General features: G+C 43.9%; 1 protein-coding gene across 2 annotated transcripts in view; it reads left to right on the top strand.

Moving 5' to 3' along the window:
• Nucleotides 1-20,699, top strand: part of ASMTL (acetylserotonin O-methyltransferase like) — a 114,271-nt gene that overhangs the window by 65,673 nt on the left and 27,899 nt on the right. For both annotated transcript variants that reach the window (XM_077294677.1, XM_077294678.1), the window contains exons 7-9: nt 1,974-2,082; nt 6,524-6,932; nt 8,345-8,507. In XM_077294677.1, coding sequence (XP_077150792.1) covers nt 1,974-2,082; nt 6,524-6,932; nt 8,345-8,507 — 681 coding nt within the window. The remainder of the gene's footprint in view (nt 1-1,973; nt 2,083-6,523; nt 6,933-8,344; nt 8,508-20,699) is intronic.

Genomic DNA, 20,699 nt, shown 5'->3' with positions numbered 1-20,699 from the left:
TAATTTTGCGGATTTTCCGCAATTCTATGCATTTGGAAAAAAACGCGTCAAAAACGCATGAATGAACGCGGAAAAAAATGCATGCGGATTTCTGGCAGAAATGTCCGATTTTTGTCAGGAAAATTTCTGCTAGAAATCCTGACGTGTGCACATAGCCTCAAGTGGCCAACTTTCAAGATAGGATGAAACCGAGATACCATGGAATCATCAGACAATGGGCAATAAACCATCAGAATATAAGGGTATGTGCACACATTGCGGTTTTTGCTGCGGATCCGCAGCATTTTTGACGCTGCGGATCCGCAGCAGTTTTCCATGCGGTGTACAGTACAATGTTAACCTATGGAAAACAAAAACCGCTGTTCACATGCTGCGGGAAAAAACGCGCGGAAACGCTGCGTTTTTTTTTCCGCAGCATGTAAATTCTTAGTGCGGAATCCGCAGTGGTTTGACACCTCCATATTAAAAAACCGCAGGTGTAAAACCGCAGCAGAATCCGCACAAAAACCGCAGTAAATCCGCGATAAATCCGCAGGAAAAACGCAGTGTTTTTGCCCTGCGGATTTATCAAAATCAGTGCGGAAAAATCTGCACACCAGGACGCAACGTGCGCACATACCCTTAAAAGGCACAAGGATTAGATAACTCCACCACAGACAGAGGTTAAATAAACCTTCATGTTTTACAATAACAAACAGAAGCATAGAACTGTTTGTGAGGTGAAAGGGCTTCAGACTATGAGTAAACAGTTCTCAAGATTGTGTCACGATGAGCATTGTCTGTTTGTCTGTAAATGTATGACCAGAAATGCTGCTTTGTAATGGTCTGAATGCATTCTGTATATTTCAATGTGGACTCCAAATAGCCATTTTTATATTCACACTACAGAGGGTCAACATTGTCATGACGTAATCTGTGTGGGTTAAAGCAGTTGAAACCATAGCGATCAGCAAACTTCCACCCATCTATGTTGAACAAAAATATAAACTCAACATTTTTTGTTTTTGCTCCCATTTTTCGTGAGCTGAATTCCAAGATCTAAGACTTTTTCTATGTACACGAGAGGCCTTTTTCGCTCAAATATTGTTCACAAATGTTGTCTAAATCTGTGTTAGTGAGCCTTTCTCCTTTGCCGAGATTGATTATTGCACACATGTGCCTTAGGCTGGCCCCAATAAAAGGCCACTCTAAAATGTGCAGTTTTACAGCATTCGGAAAGAAAACCAGTCAGTATTTGGTGTTGGCACCATATGCCTTGCACAGTGCAACACCTCTCCTTCGCATAGAGATGATCAGGCTGTTGACTGTGGCTTATGTAATATTGGTCCACTCCTCTTCAACAGCTGTGCAAAGTTGGTGGATATTTGCAGGAACTTGAACACCCTGTTGTGTATACTGATCCAAAGTATCCCATCATGCTCAATGGGTGACCGATCCGGTGGGTATTTCCGGCCAGGCAAAAACTAGGATGTCTAATAGCTGCGAGACATTCAGGCGCGGTGACTCAAGCATATTTTTCAAGCACGCCAAATACACTCGGTTAGCACACAAGCATTCTCAGAGAACACCTTGTCCGAGCTCCATCGCTCATCACTACTGCCCAAGGCACACCTGTGCAGTAATTTTGCTGTCCAATCATTGTCTTGATATATCACACCTGTGAGGTGGATGGATTATCTTGCGAAGAAGGGCTCACTAACACAGATTTATACAAATTTGTGAACATTTGAGAGACATAGGCCTCTTGTGTACATAGAACAAGTCTTAGATCTTTGAGTTCAGCTCATGAAAAATGGCAGCAAAAACAAAAATGTTGTGTTTATATTTTTGTTCAGAGTATGTGGATAAATGATAATTTACTAAGATGAGAATAATTATGATAGATGTGCAGACACCCAATAAAGTCATGTTATATCAGTGTTTATAGAGGAGTTTTGTATTGCTTGGACATGATGATCTCCTCTTTGTTTCAGACAACCTTTTGGAAACTGATATTATTGATTTTTATGAAGAAACCAAAGTTAAGTTTGCAGCCCTGTCAGAGCAGCTCCTCTGGGAATATATTGACAGTGGAGAACCAATGTAAGTCTCACTTTGCAGTAGAGAAGATGCAGAATGTGATCATGAACAGCAAATGTACAGTATGTGTTTAGTGGTGATACAAACTGTATATAGGGCTGGAGCTACACAGTGGCAGCTATAAAATGACCAAAGTTCACCCGATGCCCCTTGTACTTTGCCGTATAATACATGTGAACTAAGCCTGCGACAAGGTTGGACTTCTCAGGACTTGCTTGTCTCAAGACCCTCGGAATCGCAATGCTGTCTCATTCACTTGTATTGCACTGCACTGTAGCAGCGGCACCGAACGTTGGTCGCACAACAGGTGTTGCAGCAAATGTCGTCATGTAGCCCCAGCCTTAATCCCACAGTTGAATAAATTATACAAGTTGTAGAAAATGTTAGAAGAGGCGGGGGGGAAATACCTACTTCATCGCTCCTGCGACAATGTTCTGGTGGTTCTACTAGTCTATTTCCCATGAGCAGTAGGGAGTAAATGCTCACGTACAAACAGGGACAGTGACGTCAGTGCTGATTGGACGCCGGGCACCAGGTGTCACAACACCGCAAAAGAGCGAGTATAGGTGAGTATAGGTTTTTTTTATTTTATCGGGGCCAAACATTTAGTTCAAGACCGGGTTGTCCACTACTAGGACAATCCCTTTGTGAACTAAATGTTTGGCCCCGAGAAAATTAAAAAAAAACCTGTACTCGCCTCCTTTTAACAAGGCCATAATTTTAGGTTTTGCTTTTTTCGGTTTTGCCTTTTCGTTTTTTGCTCCCCTCCTTCCCAGAGCCATAACTTTTTTTTATTTTTCCGTCAATATGGCCATGTGAGGGCTTATTTTTTGCGGGACGAGTTGTACTTTTGAACGACACCATTGGTTTTAGCATGTCGTGTACTAGAAAACGGGAAAAAATTAAAAGGGTGGTGAAATTGCAAAAAAAAGTGCAATCCCACACTTGTTTGGCTTTTTTTTCTAGGATCACTAAATGCTAAAACTGACCTGCCACTATGATTCTCCAGGTCATTACGAGTTCATAGACACCAAACATATCTAGGTTTATTTTTATCTAAGTGGTGAAAAGAAATTCCAAACTTTGCTAAAAAAAAAAAAAAATTGCACAATTTTCCAATACCCATAGCGTCTCCATTTTTCGTGATCTCGGGTTGGATGAGGGCTTATTTTTTGCACGCCGAGCTGATGTTTTTAATGATTCAGTTTCGGTGCAGATACGTTCTTTTGATCGTCCGTTATTGCATTTTAATGCAATGTTGCGGCAACCAAAAAAATGTAATTCTGGCATTTTGAATTTTTTTTCTCGCTACACCGTTTAGCGATCAGGTTATTTTTTTTTATTATTATTATTCATAGGTTGGGTGATTCTCAACTCGGTGATACCAAATATGTGCATGTTTGATTTTTTTTTTTTTATTGTTTTATTTTGAATGGGGCGAAAGGGGGTGATTTGAACTTTTATATTTTTCATGTTTTTAAAAACTTTTTTTTATTTTTTTACTTTTGCCATGCTTCAATAGCCTCCATGGGAGGCTAGCAGCTGGCATAGCCTGATTGGCTCTGCTGCATAGAGGCGATGCTTAGATCGCCCCTATGTAGCTGAATTACAGCATTACTATGAGCGCTGACCACAGGGTGGCGCTCACAGCAATCTGGCATCAACAGCCATAGAGGTCTGCAAGAGACCTCTGATTGTTATGCCGACACACCGCTAACCCCCGATCATGTGATGGGGGTCAGCAATGCACGCATTTCCGGGCGGATGGCCGGAAGCGCTTGTTAAATGCTGCTGTCAGAGTTTGACAGAGGCATTTAACTAGTTAATAGGTGCGGGCAGATCGCGATTCCGCCCGCGCCTCTTGCGGGCACATCAGGGTCAGTGAAGGTGGTCACAAGGGAGCGCTGAGAAAACAGCCCAGGAAGGGAAAGAGAAGGTGGGTTGTCAAGCACCACTGCAGCTCCAGCCGAATACCTCCAAGGGAGGACAGGAGCAGTTATCAGGAAAAGATCGGTCCCAGGAGCGCTGAATGAGACTCAAACAACATGTATAGTTTAACCACAACGCGTTTCAACGGGGAACACCGTCTTCTTCAGGTGGGAGTCTGTGGTTAAACTATACATGTTGTTTGAGTCTCATTCAGCGCTCCTGGGACCGATCTTTTCCTGATATCTTGCGGGCACATGTCAGCTGTTCAAAACAGCTGACATGTCCCGGCTTTGATGCGGCTCACCGCCGGAGCCCACATCAAAGCGGGGGTTCTGCCATCGGACGTACTATTCTGATGGCAGAAAGGGGTTAAATATGCAGTTATTATTTCTTCAGCTGCTGGTCAACCCCTTTCTATCTCATACTTATTTTTGTTGAAAAATGCTGAATTGCCAGCTGCTGAATACCAAATTGTCCACTTGATTGTTGGGGATTATGAGTGTTAATATTAGAAAAATGTTATGGCCAAAGGTGTACAGAAGGTTCACCATGCCCCATGTATCCTAAGTTTTAAATCCCCTTCAAAGGGAATCTGTCAGCAGGTTTTTTGCTATACACTGGTCAACAGCATTTTTGGTGCCAAAGATATTTCATCGAATTTAGGGTATTTTTGGGGTGCTGATTCTGAATATGTCATCAGTTTTGCCAGATTGGCTCAAGTTTTTGAGATTTTTGGTATCTTATTTATAGCACTTGTTGGTAAATGCGACGCATCATCTCATTAATTTCTTTGGATTAGTACTTGAACTGAGCAGTTCTCAATATAGTTTTGTGTTAATCAGTGTTCTAAAAGTTTGTTCATAGCTTGATTTTTGCACTAACTTTATGTTGTTGTCTGTTTTCCAGTGAAAAGCATGAACTCATCAAGAAGAAGTTGTCTTAACGATCCAGACTCATTCTGTTACATTTGTGGTGAATACACACTGCCAAAAGATAGAAGAAACATAACAGACTTCGTAAAAAAAGTGTATTTTGCCTATTTTGGGGTTATGCTTGGGGACCAAGACAAGTTTTGGGCACCACACATAGTGTGCAAAGCATGTATCGAATTATTACGAAAATGGAGCAAAGGACAAAGAAAAAGCTTCAAATTTGGTGTTCCAATGGTGTGGAGAGAGCCAAAAAATCATCATGATGACTGTTATTTATGGTAAACACAGGTACAGGCACATCTTCACAATGAGGGACAGGCCTTCTTGCAGATTCCATGTTACTCCCATTTTCGTTTCTTATGCTTATTGAATCCTTGCACTTGCACTGCACAGAAATAACAGTCATCATGATGATTTTTTGGCTCTCTCCACACCATTGGAACACCAAATTTGAAGCTTTTTCTTTGTCCTTTGCTCCATTTTCGTAATAATTCGATACATGCTTTGCACACTATGTGTGGTGCCCAAAACTTGTCTTGGTCCCCAAGAATAACCCCAAAATAGGCAAAATACACTTTTTTTACGAAGTCTGTTATGTTTCTTCTATGTTTTGGCAGTGTGTATTCACCACAAATGTAACAGAATGAGTCTGGATCGTTAAGACAACTTCTTCTTGATGAGTTCATGCTTTTCACTGGAAAACAGACAACAACATAAAGTTAGTGCAAAAATCAAGCTATGAACAAACTTTTAGAATACTAATTAACACAAAACTATATTGAGAACTGCTCAGTTCAAGTACTAATCCAAAGAAATTAATGAGATGATGCGTCGCATTTACCAACAAGTGCTATAAATAAGATACCAAAAATGTCAAAAACTTGATCCAATCTGGCAAAACTGATAGCATATTCAGAATCAGCACCCCAAAAATACCCCAAATTCATTAAAATATTTTGGACACCAGAAAAAAATTTTTTTTTTGTTGACCTGTGTTATCTAAAGACAGCGGGAGATAGAGGCTGGTACACAGAATTCAGGTAAGTGCCTGCTGTTGTGTACTAACTGTGAAGGATTTATCACTAAGGGATTAGCATTTCTTGGCTACATTGGTCCGGCAACGCCCCTTTCTGTGATAAGCACCTCATGGTCTATGGACTTGGTACATGGAGAGCCTGGTGTGGGCGGGGTTAGCTTTCTCAGCTCTGCTTCATTCTAAATCTAGAAGCTCTGATTGTGTCAGAAATTGTGAACCCAGTAAACTAAGTGATACATTGTTGGATTCAGCTTCTCTTTGCCTACATTACGCTGCTGTGAGATGAAGTAGCAAAAACCTGCTGACAGATTCTCTTTAAGCTTGAATGTTTGCTGGCAAGTGGGGCTATAGACAAGGAAGTTATATTCTCCAAATTGATTCTGGATCAGAGCGAAACCGATTTTTTTTTTTTTTTTTTTTTATGCAACTAAAATAATGGTCTTTGTTTTTAGATTGGGGGGGGTTAATTGCAAAATATATATGAAAATGCTCAACAGCTTCAATATATGAGCAGAAACGTTACTAAACTGTACTTTTCCTAATGCAGGGACAAAGCTGGTGGCTACGGCATCCAGTCTCTTGGAGGAATGCTAGTAGAAAGCGTCCATGGGGACTTCCTAAATGTAGTTGGATTTCCCTTAAATCACTTTTGCAAAAAATTGTCTGAGCTCTATTACCCGCCACCCAGTCATACCATACACAGAGTGAAGCATGACTCTATTCCTTATGTTGAGAGTTTTGAGAACCTCAGTGATGTTGAGAAAGATTGCACCTTTGCCAACAAGACCTGCGAAACGAAGAAAGGAGGACAAGACCGGGTGTGTAAAGCTGACAGTCCGGGATCCCCAGTGTCTTGTGCTCCGGGCCTTCACAATGGGACTGAAGAAAGACCTAAACACTGTGCCCAGAAACTGTCAAAACTTACTGACCTTCTCGATGGCTTCAAAGCATCCAAGGTAATAGAATTCTTCTAGGCTGGGAGTTAGTTTATTGGCACTAAGAAAGACTCAGATTAACGATCCTTTATTTATGGCTTTGATTGACATAGCGGTACATTGTATATTAAGACCTTGCATGTTGACCTCAAGAGCTGAGCCTACATCATTCCCTGCAGATGCTGGCTGTGAAACACAGCCAAGATCTTTCTGTAACAGCAGCAGCCACAGCGCTCTCTGATTGCTGTTGTTTAACCATTTAAATGCCTCTGTCAATCACTGACAGCAGTATTTAAATAACACAATTGCCAGACCAAGACAAATTTTTTGCAGCGTATAGCAGACGTTTGCAGGTTCAAGTCCACCAAGGAGATGGAAAAAATAAGGTTAAAAAAAATAATAATTAAAATGTGAAAAATAAAATTTGAATTACATATATTGTAACTGAGAAGATCCGTGGAATTCACGAAGTATACAAATATATCACTTTGTATATTTTAATGTGCTTAGAAAGGAAGTTTGGAATCTGGCCACTCCCACAGTTGTATGTGTCATGTGACCAGTTGCATCCAATAATATGCGAGATGCTAAAGAAAGAGGAGGGGCCTATTTGTTATATAGTCTTCTTGTAGTATGGAGACCATTAGGACATGTCCGTGTGCATGAAGACACATTTAAAGGGGTTTTAGCTTTTTTTATTTTATGACTATAAGCAGATAGTAAAACATATATGTATTTTTAACTGTGGTTTGTTTTATTTATTTTGTACATAATTCTGGTGGCAAGAGTAGATAAAAATTGTGTCCAATCTGATGTCTCTGTGGAATGGGATTAGAGATGGATGAAAACTTACGCAGATTTTCTATCACGGTAAACTGCTGCCAGAATTTACCCAGCTCCTTGGCCATCTGTTGCTTCATCGTCTACTCAGCGAGAGAGTGGTTAAATGTTTCTTTTGGTTCCCCCAAATTACTAGGCGGTATAACCTACTGTAAGGTGTCTTTAGTCCAGAATCAATGATTATAGTCCAGTACAAGACCAAGAGCCCGATTTATAGAGCACCAATTATTATACTAGCAGATTTTTTTTTTCTATGCTTTTTTTGACCAGTTAATAATCTGTAAAGTCATGTAAATTCATTGTTAAAGGAATTTATTCTGTAAAATGTAGATGTGGTTACCCATATTTTAGCTCCTGTGATGACCCAAAGTGTGAAAATCTATGTAACTCCTGCTCTAAAGGTCCGTACAGTGTACAAGGGTCTAATTCATTGAGTATATTTTTGTCAGAATTGTTACATTTTACTTTGTATTATATCTTGTAGCAAAAAATTGTATTTTTAACACCTAATCGTCAACCTAAACCTTGTGCCGGTGCGGAGCGGAGATAAATGGCGAGCGCTCTGATTTCCACTACTTGTCTTCTGTTTACAGACATTGTTTGCTGCGTCTAAGCTGAAGGTCTTTGATAAGTTGAAAGATAAAGGTGCACTGAAGGCCATGGAAATTGCGGATAAGATTAATGCTTCCGTACAAGGAACTGAAAGGCTTCTTGATGCTTGTGTTGCCCTTGGCCTGCTGGAGAAAACTCATCAAGGTGAATCTTAGTGGTAATTTATTTCTATGTAATGTTGTAGTCTGCAAGAGCTTAAAATGAGAACGAGAAATCTATCAGGATATGGTAGCAATCCTGGGCGATGTTGGTTTTCACAAGGGAAACTAATATCGCTAAACTTCACACTAGTTTCTGAGCTTACACTTTTAATTTTTGATGGCTGTTTGCTAACATACAAGGGAATGATGTTAAAGGGAACCTGTCTGGTTAAAAATCGACAGGCAGGATGCTATAGAGCAGGAGGAGGTGACCAGGTTAATATGCAGTTTTGTTGGAAAAGTTTCAATGTAATTTGGTATAAAAGGAGAAGGTCAGAACTTAAGTGTTGTAGGAGAGATGCTCATATGCAAAATGTCATCCGAAAAGTGAAAAAAACGGCACTCTCTTTCCAATTGAGCACTTTCAAGAGGGCTGTTTTTCACTTTTTCAATGTAAGTTGATTTATTTTTTTTATACTATTCAGTGATTGACAGTCTTCCCTATATGACTGCATGTAGAGCTAGCTGTCAATCACTAATTAGTATGGCCGCCATTGGATTCATATGTATACAATCTCCAGGGATTTCAATGAATAAATTAAAATTTGTTTTGAAACTTTTTCAACCAACCTATATATCATTCTGCTCCGCTTCTCCTCACCTTCTCTGTGCCATCTTTCCCATAGCTCAGACTGCATGTACAACATTTCCTTTAAATCTATCCTATTGCAGGCCGTTATAGATTTTCACCCTATCCTGTAGGTGGCCATACCAATTAGGCTCTTTTAACATCAGTGTTTTTAATTCCATTATATGAGCAGAAAAACAAAAACTACAGAATTGTCTGATTCTTCACATGACGGGCATTAGTGACAGCCAACAGGCCCCCTTGACTGTAAATGGGTCCATTGAGTTTCTGTTACACAGAAGTGTTCTGTCTGGTATTGTTAGTCAAATCTGCAGTGAAGGCTGCAAACTGATCTTTCTGTTCAGATGTGAGGAAAGCTTCAGAATCCATTTCATCTTCACATTATAGGTTAATACTCTCCCCCAATGAAAGAAGGATCAGGTTTGATTTCAACATGCCTAATCATTTTATTCCTGAGGGATGTAATCTGCCACTAGAGATGTTTGGCAGTCGCCTAGTCCAATCTTTCAATTAAAACCGCGTGCACACATGGCATATTGCTAGGGTTTGCTATTTTTACCCTAGCTGTTATTCCAATTGTGAGGACCCGCACCAATCTATAGAAATAAGGGGCTCAGGTGCTACATAACGGTCAGTAGTCCTTGTACTTCATTACACCATTCTCAACCCAATACTTGCAGATGCTTAAATGGTTTTGTGGTGTTCTCTGCATCCCGCCGAACTTTGTGGAATCTACATCAAGGTGTTGTCGGTGTATTATTCATTTAGAATTTCCTTAACTAATGCAGAAAATATTGATCAATTATGTCATTTTGATATTTAGGCTGTTTTGTATCTCCTCTTTTTGGGAATTTTATACATTATAATTCCATTTTGTTTAATTGTATTTTGGCATTATTTTTTAGTTTTACATGAAATTTGTATTAAAAAAAAATAAATTTACTCCATAATACCGTATATACTGTAGTATAAGCCGAGATTTTCAGCCCAAATTTTTGGGCTGAAAGTGCCCCTCTCGGCTTATACTCGAGTCATGTTCGGCGGCGGGTGAGGGGGAGAGAGGACTGTCGCATACTCACCTGCCCCTGGCGCTCCTAACGCTGTCCCAGCCTGTCCCATGGTCTTCCTCGCTGCAGCTCTTCCTCTATTCAGCGGTCACGTGGTACCGCTCACTAAAGTAATGAATATGGACTTCACTCCCATAGGGGCGGAGCCGCATATTCATTACTGTAATGAGCGGTACCAGTGACCGCTCATTACAGGAAGAAGCTGCGGTACCATGGGACAGGCAGGGATAGCATCACTAGCGCCGGGACCAGGTGAGTATTTCATATTCACCTGTCCGTGTTCCATTCGCCGGGCGCCGCTCTGTCTTCCCGTCCTCTTGCTGTGACTGTGCAGGTGAGAGGGCTCGATGACGTATTAGTGTGCGCACCGCACTCTGCCTGAACAGTCAGTGCGGAGAGACGGGATGCTGAGGAGCAGCGGGCAGCGACGAGAGGGGAGTATGTGATTTTTTTTTTTATTGCAGCAGCAGCAGCATTACATGTGGCACAATGCTATATGGAGCGTCTATGGGGCCATAAAGAACTGCATGGAGCATTCTATGGGGCATTATATGGGGCCATAACTGCATGGAGCATTATATGGGGCATTATATCGGGCATCTATGGGGTCATAACTGTAAGGAGCATTATATGGGGCCATAACTACATGGAGCATTATATGGGGCATCTATGGGGACATAACTCTATGGAGCATCTATGGGGCCATATCTCTATGGAGCATCTATGGGGCCATAACTCTATGGAGCATTATATGGGGCCATAACTGCATGGAGCATTATATGGGGCCATAACTACATGGAGCATTATATGGGGCATTATATGGGGCCATAACTGCATGGAGCATTATATGGGGCATCTATGGGGCCATAACTGCATGGAGCATTATATGGGGCATGTATGGGGCCATAAAGAACTTTATGGAGCATTATATGGGGCTCCTGATTCAATATGGATATTCAAAAATACTTAACCTACTGATGTCTCAATTAATTTTACTTTTATTGGTATCTATTTTTATTTTTGACATATACCGGTAGCTGCTGCATTTTCCACCCTAGGCTTATACTCGAGTCAATAAGTTTTCCCAGTTTTTTTGTTGCAAAATTAGGGGGGTTGGCTTATACTCGAGTCGGCTTATACTCGAGTATATACGGTAATACTAATAAAAAACAGCCAGCTCGCCAAACAAATATAAGCCCTAATACTGTTCCATCAATGGAAAAATAAAAAAAGATACGTGTCTCACAAAATGTTGCCCCAAGCAATTAATTATTTATTTTTTACAAATTTCGGAATGTTTTCCCCACTTAAAGGGAACCTATCATCAGAAAATGACCTTCTTTACTTCAAGTTTTGTGTTACATGTATTTTTTTTATTTTTTATTTTGAATGAGATTTTTTTTTTTTTTCACATCTCAATCTTTATTAAAAAAATGAAATGGTAATCTTGCAATTTTCACATTGACTTTTTTTTAGACTTTACGCAGGATGATCGGATCCATTATGTATAGAGGCATTACCTATCAATCGCAATAGGTGATGTCACTGCAGACCCTCAAACCCTTCTCGATTACCTTTTGCAATGACAAAAGATAGGATCACAATCTGATTTTTATGGCCATGTACATGTGTTGTTTCCTGAAGTTAAAGTGTAAAATAGCACAATCCCCCCCCCCCCCCCCCCCCCCCCCCCCCGTGGCCAGTGTGAAATTTGAGATTTCTAATACCATTTGAGATATGTGAAATAAAATATATTGCAAACAATTTTTAAGAAATACATTTTATATAAAAAAATCAATAATTCAATAGTTCATGTTTAATGGCTTTCCTTTAAAGAAATGCTGCCAGTGCTGTTCACTACGAGTCAGTGATTAATTGTGTTACAGAAAGATGCTGGCTCCAGTGGCATACGTATCTTACATTGGCTATACACCTATAAATATTAGCCGATTACATTAGGTTGTTAATCAAAGGGTAATAATAACCACTAGGGTTGAGCGACTTTCATTTTTTTAAGATCGAGTAGGGTTTTGGGAAACCCGATTTTGTCCAGAGTCGAGTCGAGTGCAGTCGGCCGATTATCGCTAAAAGTCGGGGATCGACCGAAACACGAAACCCAATGCAAGTCAATGGGGAAGCATAGTCGGCAGTGAGTGGAGGCCAGGAAAACACCTACAGTGCCCATTTTAATGCCAAAAACATCCATTCTTGTTTCTGAAGCTTGCCAATCTTAATTAACTGTATAATAATAGTTGGGCATAGGGAATTGGGGGAAAGTTGTGGGGGGAGTAGGGCTGGCTCAAGTTTTTCGTGGGCCCAGGAAATGCGGACTACGTCACGGCGGTGTTGCAGGGAAAGGTAAGTATTTAAAAGTTGCAAGTGCTGTGATCCTGAGCAAGCAGGGGGGGCCCACTCGTTCGCATTGCCACTGGCACAGGGCCCCTCAAAGTACGGCGGTGTGTTTGCATGGCGGGGGCGCCTCCCACCAGCAGCGACACTTTTGCGTACTCTGAGGGGCCCTGTGCCAGTGACGTCGCCAACGAGTATGCCCCCCCACCTGATGAAGGAACCTGCACTTTCATCTGCACCTTCCTCTTTGTCCCTGTGTAAGGTGGTATAACATGCGGGAAGGGGAACCTTACTTTCAGCAGGGACAGATTCTGGCTGTGTAGAGTACAAGGGGAATGTAGTGGTCTAGGTCAATGTACCAGCAGACTCATTTAGCAGTGGCTGGGCAATGGGCAGGATGAGGAGGAAACAGATATAGGGCCAAAGAATAAAGTAGGCTACATGCAGTTCAAAATTGGTAACAGGACTAAACAGGCGGCATTGCTTTGTTCAGTGGAGTAGCAAACCCAAGAGCAGCAGACACTGTTTCAAGGGCCTAACCACACTAGTAGGCCAAATGCAGTTTAATATCTGATAGTATAGGGCGAAAGCCAGAATGTGGAAGCTCAGCTTTGTTCAGTTGAGGACAACACCAGGGAGGGGCAGACACCTTTAGTAGGCCGGAAAAGCCTATTGCATTTTTTAAAATGGTAATTTGGAGCAGAAGGTTGAAGCTCAGCTTTATTTAGTTGAGGGCAACACCAGGGAGGGGCAGAAGCCGTTAGTAGGCCCTAACCACCATTTTTTTTTTTTAAACCACATAATGAGAGCCGGAAGGTTGAAGCTCAGCTTTATTTAGTTGAGGACAACACCAGGGAGGGGCAGAAGCCGTTAGTAGGCCCTAACCACCATTTTTTTTTTAAAACCACTTAATGAGAGCCGGAAGGTTGAAGCTCAGCTTTATTTAGTTGAGGACAACACCAGGGAGGGGCAGAAGCCGTTAGTAGGCCCTAACCACCATTTTTTTTTTTTAAACCACATAATGAGAGCCGGAAGGTTGAAGCTCAGCTTTATTTAGTTGAGGACAACACCAGGGAGGGGCAGAAGCCGTTAGTAGGCCCTAACCACCAATTTTTTTTTTTTTAAAACCACTTAATGAGAGCCGGAAGGTTGAAGCTCAGCTTTATTTAGTTGAGGACAACACCAGGGAGGGGCAGAAGCCGTTAGTAGGCCCTAACCACCATTTTTTTTTAAAAACCACTTAATGAGAGCCGGAAGGTTGAAGCTCAGCTTTATTTAGTTGAGGACAACACCAGGGAGGGGCAGAAGCCGTTAGTAGGCCCTAACCACCATTTTTTTTTTAAAACCACTTAATGAGAGCCGGAAGGTTGAAGCTCAGCTTTATTTAGTTGAGGACAACACCAGGGAGGGGCAGAAGCCGTTAGTAGGCCCTAACCACCATTTTTTTTTTTTAAACCACATAATGAGAGCCGGAAGGTTGAAGCTCAGCTTTATTTAGTTGAGGACAACACCAGGGAGGGGCAGAAGCCGTTAGTAGGCCCTAACCACCAATTTTTTTTTTTTTAAAACCACTTAATGAGAGCCGGAAGGTTGAAGCTCAGCTTTATTTAGTTGAGGACAACACCAGGGAGGGGCAGAAGCCGTTAGTAGGCCCTAACCACCATTTTTTTTTAAAAACCACTTAATGAGAGCCGGAAGGTTGAAGCTCAGCTTTATTTAGTTGAGGACAACACCAGGGAGGGGCAGAAGCCGTTAGTAGGCCCTAACCACCATTTTTTTTTTTAAAACCACATAATGAGAGCCGGAAGGTTGAAGCTCAGCTTTATTTAGTTGAGGACAACACCAGGGAGGGGCAGAAGCCGTTAGTAGGCCCTAACCACCATTTTTTTTTTTTTTAAAACCACTTAATGAGAGCCGGAAGGTTGAAGCTCAGCTTTATTTAGTTGAGGACAACACCAGGGAGGGGCAGAAGCCGTTAGTAGGCCCTAACCACCATTTTTTTTTTAAAACCACTTAATGAGAGCCGGAAGGTTGAAGCTCAGCTTTATTTAGTTGAGGACAACACCAGGGAGGGGCAGAAGCCGTTAGTAGGCCCTAACCACCATTTTTTTTTTTAAAACCACATAATGAGAGCCGGAAGGTTGAAGCTCAGCTTTATTTAGTTGAGGGCAACACCAGGGAGGGGCAGAAGCCGTTAGTAGGCCCTAACCACCATTTTTTTTTTTAAAACCACATAATGAGAGCCGGAAGGTTGAAGCTCAGCTTTATTTAGTTGAGGGCAACACCAGGGAGGGGCAGAAGCCGTTAGTAGGCCCTAACCAAAGTTGAAGGCCAAATGCAGTTTAATTTCTGATACTATAGGCCGAAAGCCAGAAGGTGGAAGCTCCGATTTAGACAGTGGAGGACAATTTGAATTAGGGACTGCAGACAGACTTAGTAGGCTGTCCCCTGTGGACCATGCATCCACCACATTAACCCATTGCGCCGTAATGGACACGTAATCTTCCGTGGCCATGCCTACAGGTCCATGCGTCTGTTGTCAGGTGCACCTTTGTACTCACAGATTGCCAGAGTGCATGGACAATGCGGTCTTCTACATGCTGGTGGAGGGTTGGGATGGCTTTTCTCGCAAAAGAAGTGTCGACTGGTTAGCTTGTAGCGTGGTACAGCGTAGTCCATCATGGCCTTATTAATAGTAAATAAAATATATAACTAGGCTCTATGAACTTTTAAATAGGTTCCAGGGGTACACGGGCAGCATTGGTGTGGTCAGTGGAGGAGTATTGCAAGTAGGGGCTGCAGACAGGCTATCAAAGGCCTAAAATAACAAACAGTAGGCAGTCATGGCAGTTTTACATCGGTTACATGGATACACAGGCAGGCACTCCAGGCAGCATTGTGCTCAGTGGAGGAGTATTGCAAGTAGGGGCCGCAGACAGGCTATCAAAGGCCTAAAATAACAAACAGTAGGCAGTCATGGCAGTTTTACATCGGTTACATGGATACACAGGCAGGCACTCCAGGCAGCATTGTGGTCAGTGGAGGAGTATTGCAAGTAGGGGCCGCAGACAGGCTATCAAAGGCCTAAAATAACAAACAGTAGGCAGTCATGGCAGTTTTACATCGGTTACATGGATACACAGGCAGCTAGGTGGTGAGTGGAGGAGTATTTAAAGTAAGGACCGCAGACAGGCTATCAAAGGCCTAACATAACAAACAATAGGCTCATGGCAGTTTTACAGCGGTTACATAGATACACGGGCAGGCAGCTTGGTGGTGAGTGGAGGAGTATTTAAAGTATGGACCGCAGACAGGCTTCGAAGGCCTAACACAATAAAATGGGCTGGCTGTAGGCACTTTAAAATTGGTTCCAGGGGTACACGGGCAGCAGTGGTCTGGTCAGTGGAGGCCTAGTGGAAGGAGGGACCGCAGACAGGCTTCGAAGGCCTAACACAATAAAATGGGCTGGCTGTAGGCACTTTAAAATTGGTTCCAGGGGTACACGGGCAGCAGTGGTCTGGTCAGTGGAGGACTAGTGGAAGTATGGACCGCAGACAGGCTTCGAAGGCCTAACACAATAAAATGGGCTGGCTGTAGGCACTTTAAAATTGGTTCCAGGGGTACACGGGCAGCAGTGGTCTGGTCAGTGGAGGCCTAGTGGAAGTATGGACCGCAGACAGGCTTCGAAGGCCTAACACAATAAAATGGGCTGACTGTAGGCACTTTAAAATTGGTTCCAGGGGTACACGGGCAGCAGTGGTCTGGTCAGTGGAGGACTAGTGGAAGTATGGACCGCAGACAGGCTTCGAAGGCCTAACACAATAAAATGGGCTGGCTGTAGGCACTTTAAAATTGGTTCCAGGGGTACACGGGCAGCAGTGGTCTGGTCAGTGGAGGACTAGTGGAAGTATGGACCGCAGACAGGCTTCGAAGGCCTAACACAATAAAATGGGCTGACTGTAGGCACTTTAAAATTGGTTCCAGGGGTACACGGGCAGCAGTGGTCTGGTCAGTGGAGGACTAGTGGAAGTATGGACCGCAGACAGGCTTCGAAGGCCTAACACAATAAAATGGGCTGGCTGTAGGCACTTTAAAATTGGTTCCAGGGGTACACGGGCAGCAGTGGTCTGGTCAGTGGAGGACTAGTGGAAGTATGGACCGCAGACAGGCTTCGAAGGCCTAACACAATAAAATGGGCTGGCTGTAGGCACTTTAAAATTGGTTCCAGGGGTACACGGGCAGCAGTGGTCTGGTCAGTGGAGGACTAGTGGAAGTATGGACCGCAGACAGGCTTCGAAGGCCTAACACAATAAAATGGGCTGACTGTAGGCACTTTAAAATTGGTTCCAGGGGTACACGGGCAGCAGTGGTCTGGTCAGTGGAGGACTAGTGGAAGTATGGACCGCAGACAGGCTTCGAAGGCCTAACACAATAAAATGGGCTGGCTGTAGGCACTTTAAAATTGGTTCCAGGGGTACACGGGCAGCAGTGGTCTGGTCAGTGGAGGACTAGTGGAAGGAGGGAGCGCAGAAAGGCTTCAAAGGCCTAACATAACAAACAATAGGCTCATGGCAGTTTTACAGCGGTTACATGGATACACGGGCAGGCAGCTTGGTGGTGGTGAGTGGAGGAGTATTTAAAGTATGGACCGCAGACAGGCTTCGAAGGCCTAACACAATAAAATGGGCTGGCTGTAGGCACTTTAAAATTGGTTCCAGGGGTACACGGGCAGCAGTGGTCTGGTCAACAAAGGCCTAGTGGAAGGAGGGACCGCAGACAGGCTTCGAAGGCCTAACACAATAAAATGGGCTGGCTGTAGGCACTTTAAAATTGGTTCCAGGGGTACACGGGCAGCAGTGGTCTGGTCAGTGGAGGACTAGTGGAAGTATGGACCGCAGACAGGCTTCGAAGGCCTAACACAATAAAATGGGCTGGCTGTAGGCACTTTAAAATTGGTTCCAGGGGTACACGGGCAGCAGTGGTCTGGTCAGTGGAGGCCTAGTGGAAGTATGGACCGCAGACAGGCTTCGAAGGCCTAACACAATAAAATGGGCTGACTGTAGGCACTTTAAAATTGGTTCCAGGGGTACACGGGCAGCAGTGGTCTGGTCAGTGGAGGACTAGTGGAAGTATGGACCGCAGACAGGCTTCGAAGGCCTAACACAATAAAATGGGCTGGCTGTAGGCACTTTAAAATTGGTTCCAGGGGTACACGGGCAGCAGTGGTCTGGTCAGTGGAGGCCTAGTGGAAGTATGGACCGCAGACAGGCTTCGAAGGCCTAACACAATAAAATGGGCTGACTGTAGGCACTTTAAAATTGGTTCCAGGGGTACACGGGCAGCAGTGGTCTGGTCAGTGGAGGCCTAGTGGAAGGAGGGACCGCAGACAGGCTTCGAAGGCCTAACACAATAAAATGGGCTGGCTGTAGGCACTTTAAAATTGGTTCCAGGGGTACACGGGCAGCAGTGGTCTGGTCAGTGGAGGCCTAGTGGAAGGAGGGACCGCAGACAGGCTTCGAAGGCCTAACACAATAAAATGGGCTGGCTGTAGGCACTTTAAAATTGGTTCCAGGGGTACACGGGCAGCAGTGGTCTGGTCAGTGGAGGACTAGTGGAAGTATGGACCGCAGACAGGCTTCGAAGGCCTAACACAATAAAATGGGCTGACTGTAGGCACTTTAAAATTGGTTCCAGGGGTACACGGGCAGCAGTGGTCTGGTCAGTGGAGGACTAGTGGAAGGAGGGAGCGCAGAAAGGCTTCAAAGGCCTAAAATAACAAACAATAGGCTCATGGCAGTTTTACAGCGGTTACATGGATACACGGGCAGGCAGCTTGGTGGTCAGTGGAGGAGTAGGGACCGCAGACAGGCTATCAAAGGCCTAAAATAACAAACAATAGGCTCATGGCAGTTTTACAGCGGTTACATGGATACACGGGCAGGCAGCTTGGTGCTGAGTGGAGGAGTAGTGCAAGGAGTGTCTGTCCCAGTACTCCCAAAATATAAATAGATGTTAATGTCTCGCAAAACAACCAAAACAAAAAAAAAGATGGCATACTTAGGTACAGGGGTGGGCTCATCTGCTGTGTTTCTGACATAGTAATTTGGCAGTAACTATTTAATGGTGCCAATATAGGACACAGACACAGACTACTTTAAGTTGCATCATAGATGTCTACAAATTTGTATTGTCAGTGCCAGACATTGAATGATGTCAGCGAATAGACTAAAGATTGGTGGAGCTGTGCGACATAATTTTGCACGTAGTAGAGCCCAGTTTGAGCTGGGGTAGGGGGGAACTCTCTTGAGGCCGGCGGGACCGCCCCAGGGCCACTCATGTTACAACGGTGTGTCTGACGTTGGGTGCGCACCACCACCGCCAGAGACACTACATTGTACTATGAGGGACCCAGTAGCAATGCCGTCAACCAAAAGCGAGCACACCCACCTCTTCAGACAAACAGCAGTCTCACGGGTGCTTGCGCCAAGTCGCGATACCACGGCCCCGTGTGGGGAGTTTGGCCATTTAGGGAGGTGTAAACATGTCGTATGCTGTACAATCTGCAGCAGCAAATTAGACATTAGAAAAGTAATTCACAGGCAAGAGCTTTTCATAGGAAAGCTAGGTGTCGGCCGGGCAAGGTGGGGCAAAAGATTTTGAAATCCAGTTGTGGTTCATTTTAATGAATGTTAGATCGTCAACATTTTGGGTAGCCAGACGAGTCCTTTTTTCGGTTAATATTGACCCTGCAGCACTGAATACTCTTTCTGATAGGACACTTGCTGCCGGGCAAGCAAGCTCCTGCAATGCATATTCTGCCAATTCTGGCCAGGTGTCTAATTTGGAGGCCCAGTAATCAAATGGGAATGACGGTTGAGGGAGAACATCGATAAGGGATGAAAAATAGTTAGTAACCATACTGGACAAATGTTGTCTCCTGTCACTTTCAATTGATGCAGCAGTACCTGTCCTGTCTGCGGTCATAGCAAAATCACTCCACAACCTGGTCAGAAAACCCCTCTGTCCAACGCCACTTCTGATGTGTGCACCCCTAACACTCCTAGTCTGCTGCCCCCTGGAGCTCGTGTGAGAACGATCACGTGCGCTGTGTGCTGGGAATGCCTGAAGCAAACGGTCAACAAGAGTTGATTGTTTGGTTGCTAATATTAGTTCCAAGTTCTCATGTGGCATAATATTTTGCAATTTGCCTTTATAGCGTGGATCAAGGAGGCAGGCCAACCAGTAATCGTCATCGTTCATCATTTTCGTAATGCGTGTGTCCCTTTGTAGGATACGTAAGGCATAATCCGCCATGTGGGCCAAAGTTCCACTTGTCAAATCTCCGGTTGTGATTGGTTGAGGGGCAGTTGCAGGCAAATCTACGTCACTTGTGTCCCTCAAAAAACCAGAACCCGGCCGTGACACGCAACCAATTTCCTGTGCCCCCGTGAAAGTTTCCGCATTAAAAATATACTCATCCCCATCATCCTCCTCGTCCTCCACCTCCTCTTCGCCCGCTACCTCGTCCTGTACACTGCCCTGACCAGACAATGGCTGACTGTCATCAAGGCTTCCCTCTTCCTCTGGTGCAGACGCCTGCTCCTTTATGTGCGTCAAACTTTGCATCAGCAGACGCATTAGGGGGATGCTCATGCTTATTACGGCGTTGTCTGCACTAACCAGCCGTGTGCATTCCTCAAAACACTGAAGGACTTGACACATGTCTTGTATCTTCGACCACTGCACACCTGACAACTCCATGTCTGCCATCCTACTGCCTGCCCGTGTATCCTCCCACAAATAAATAACAGCACGCCTCTGTTCGCACAGTCTCTGAAGCATGTGCAGTGTTGAGTTCCACCTTGTTGCAACGTCTATGATTAGGCGATGCTGGGGAAGGTTCAAAGACCGCTGATAGGTCTGCATACGGCTGGCGTGTACAGGCGAACGTCGGATATGTGAGCAAAGTGCACGCACTTTGAGGAGCAGGTCGGAGAACCCAGGATAAGTTTTCAATAAGCACTGCACCACCAGGTTTAAGGTGTGAGCCAGGCAAGGAATGTGTTTCAGTTGGGAAAGGGAGATGGCAGCCATGAAATTCCTTCCGTTATCACTCACTACCTTGCCTGCC

Source organism: Ranitomeya variabilis, chromosome 3, assembly GCF_051348905.1.
Source record: "Ranitomeya variabilis isolate aRanVar5 chromosome 3, aRanVar5.hap1, whole genome shotgun sequence".
In the NCBI taxonomy this organism is placed as follows: Eukaryota; Metazoa; Chordata; class Amphibia; order Anura; family Dendrobatidae; genus Ranitomeya; species Ranitomeya variabilis.
The sequence above is the reverse complement of the archived record's forward strand: the minus strand, read 5'-3'. Positions and strand labels throughout refer to the sequence as shown.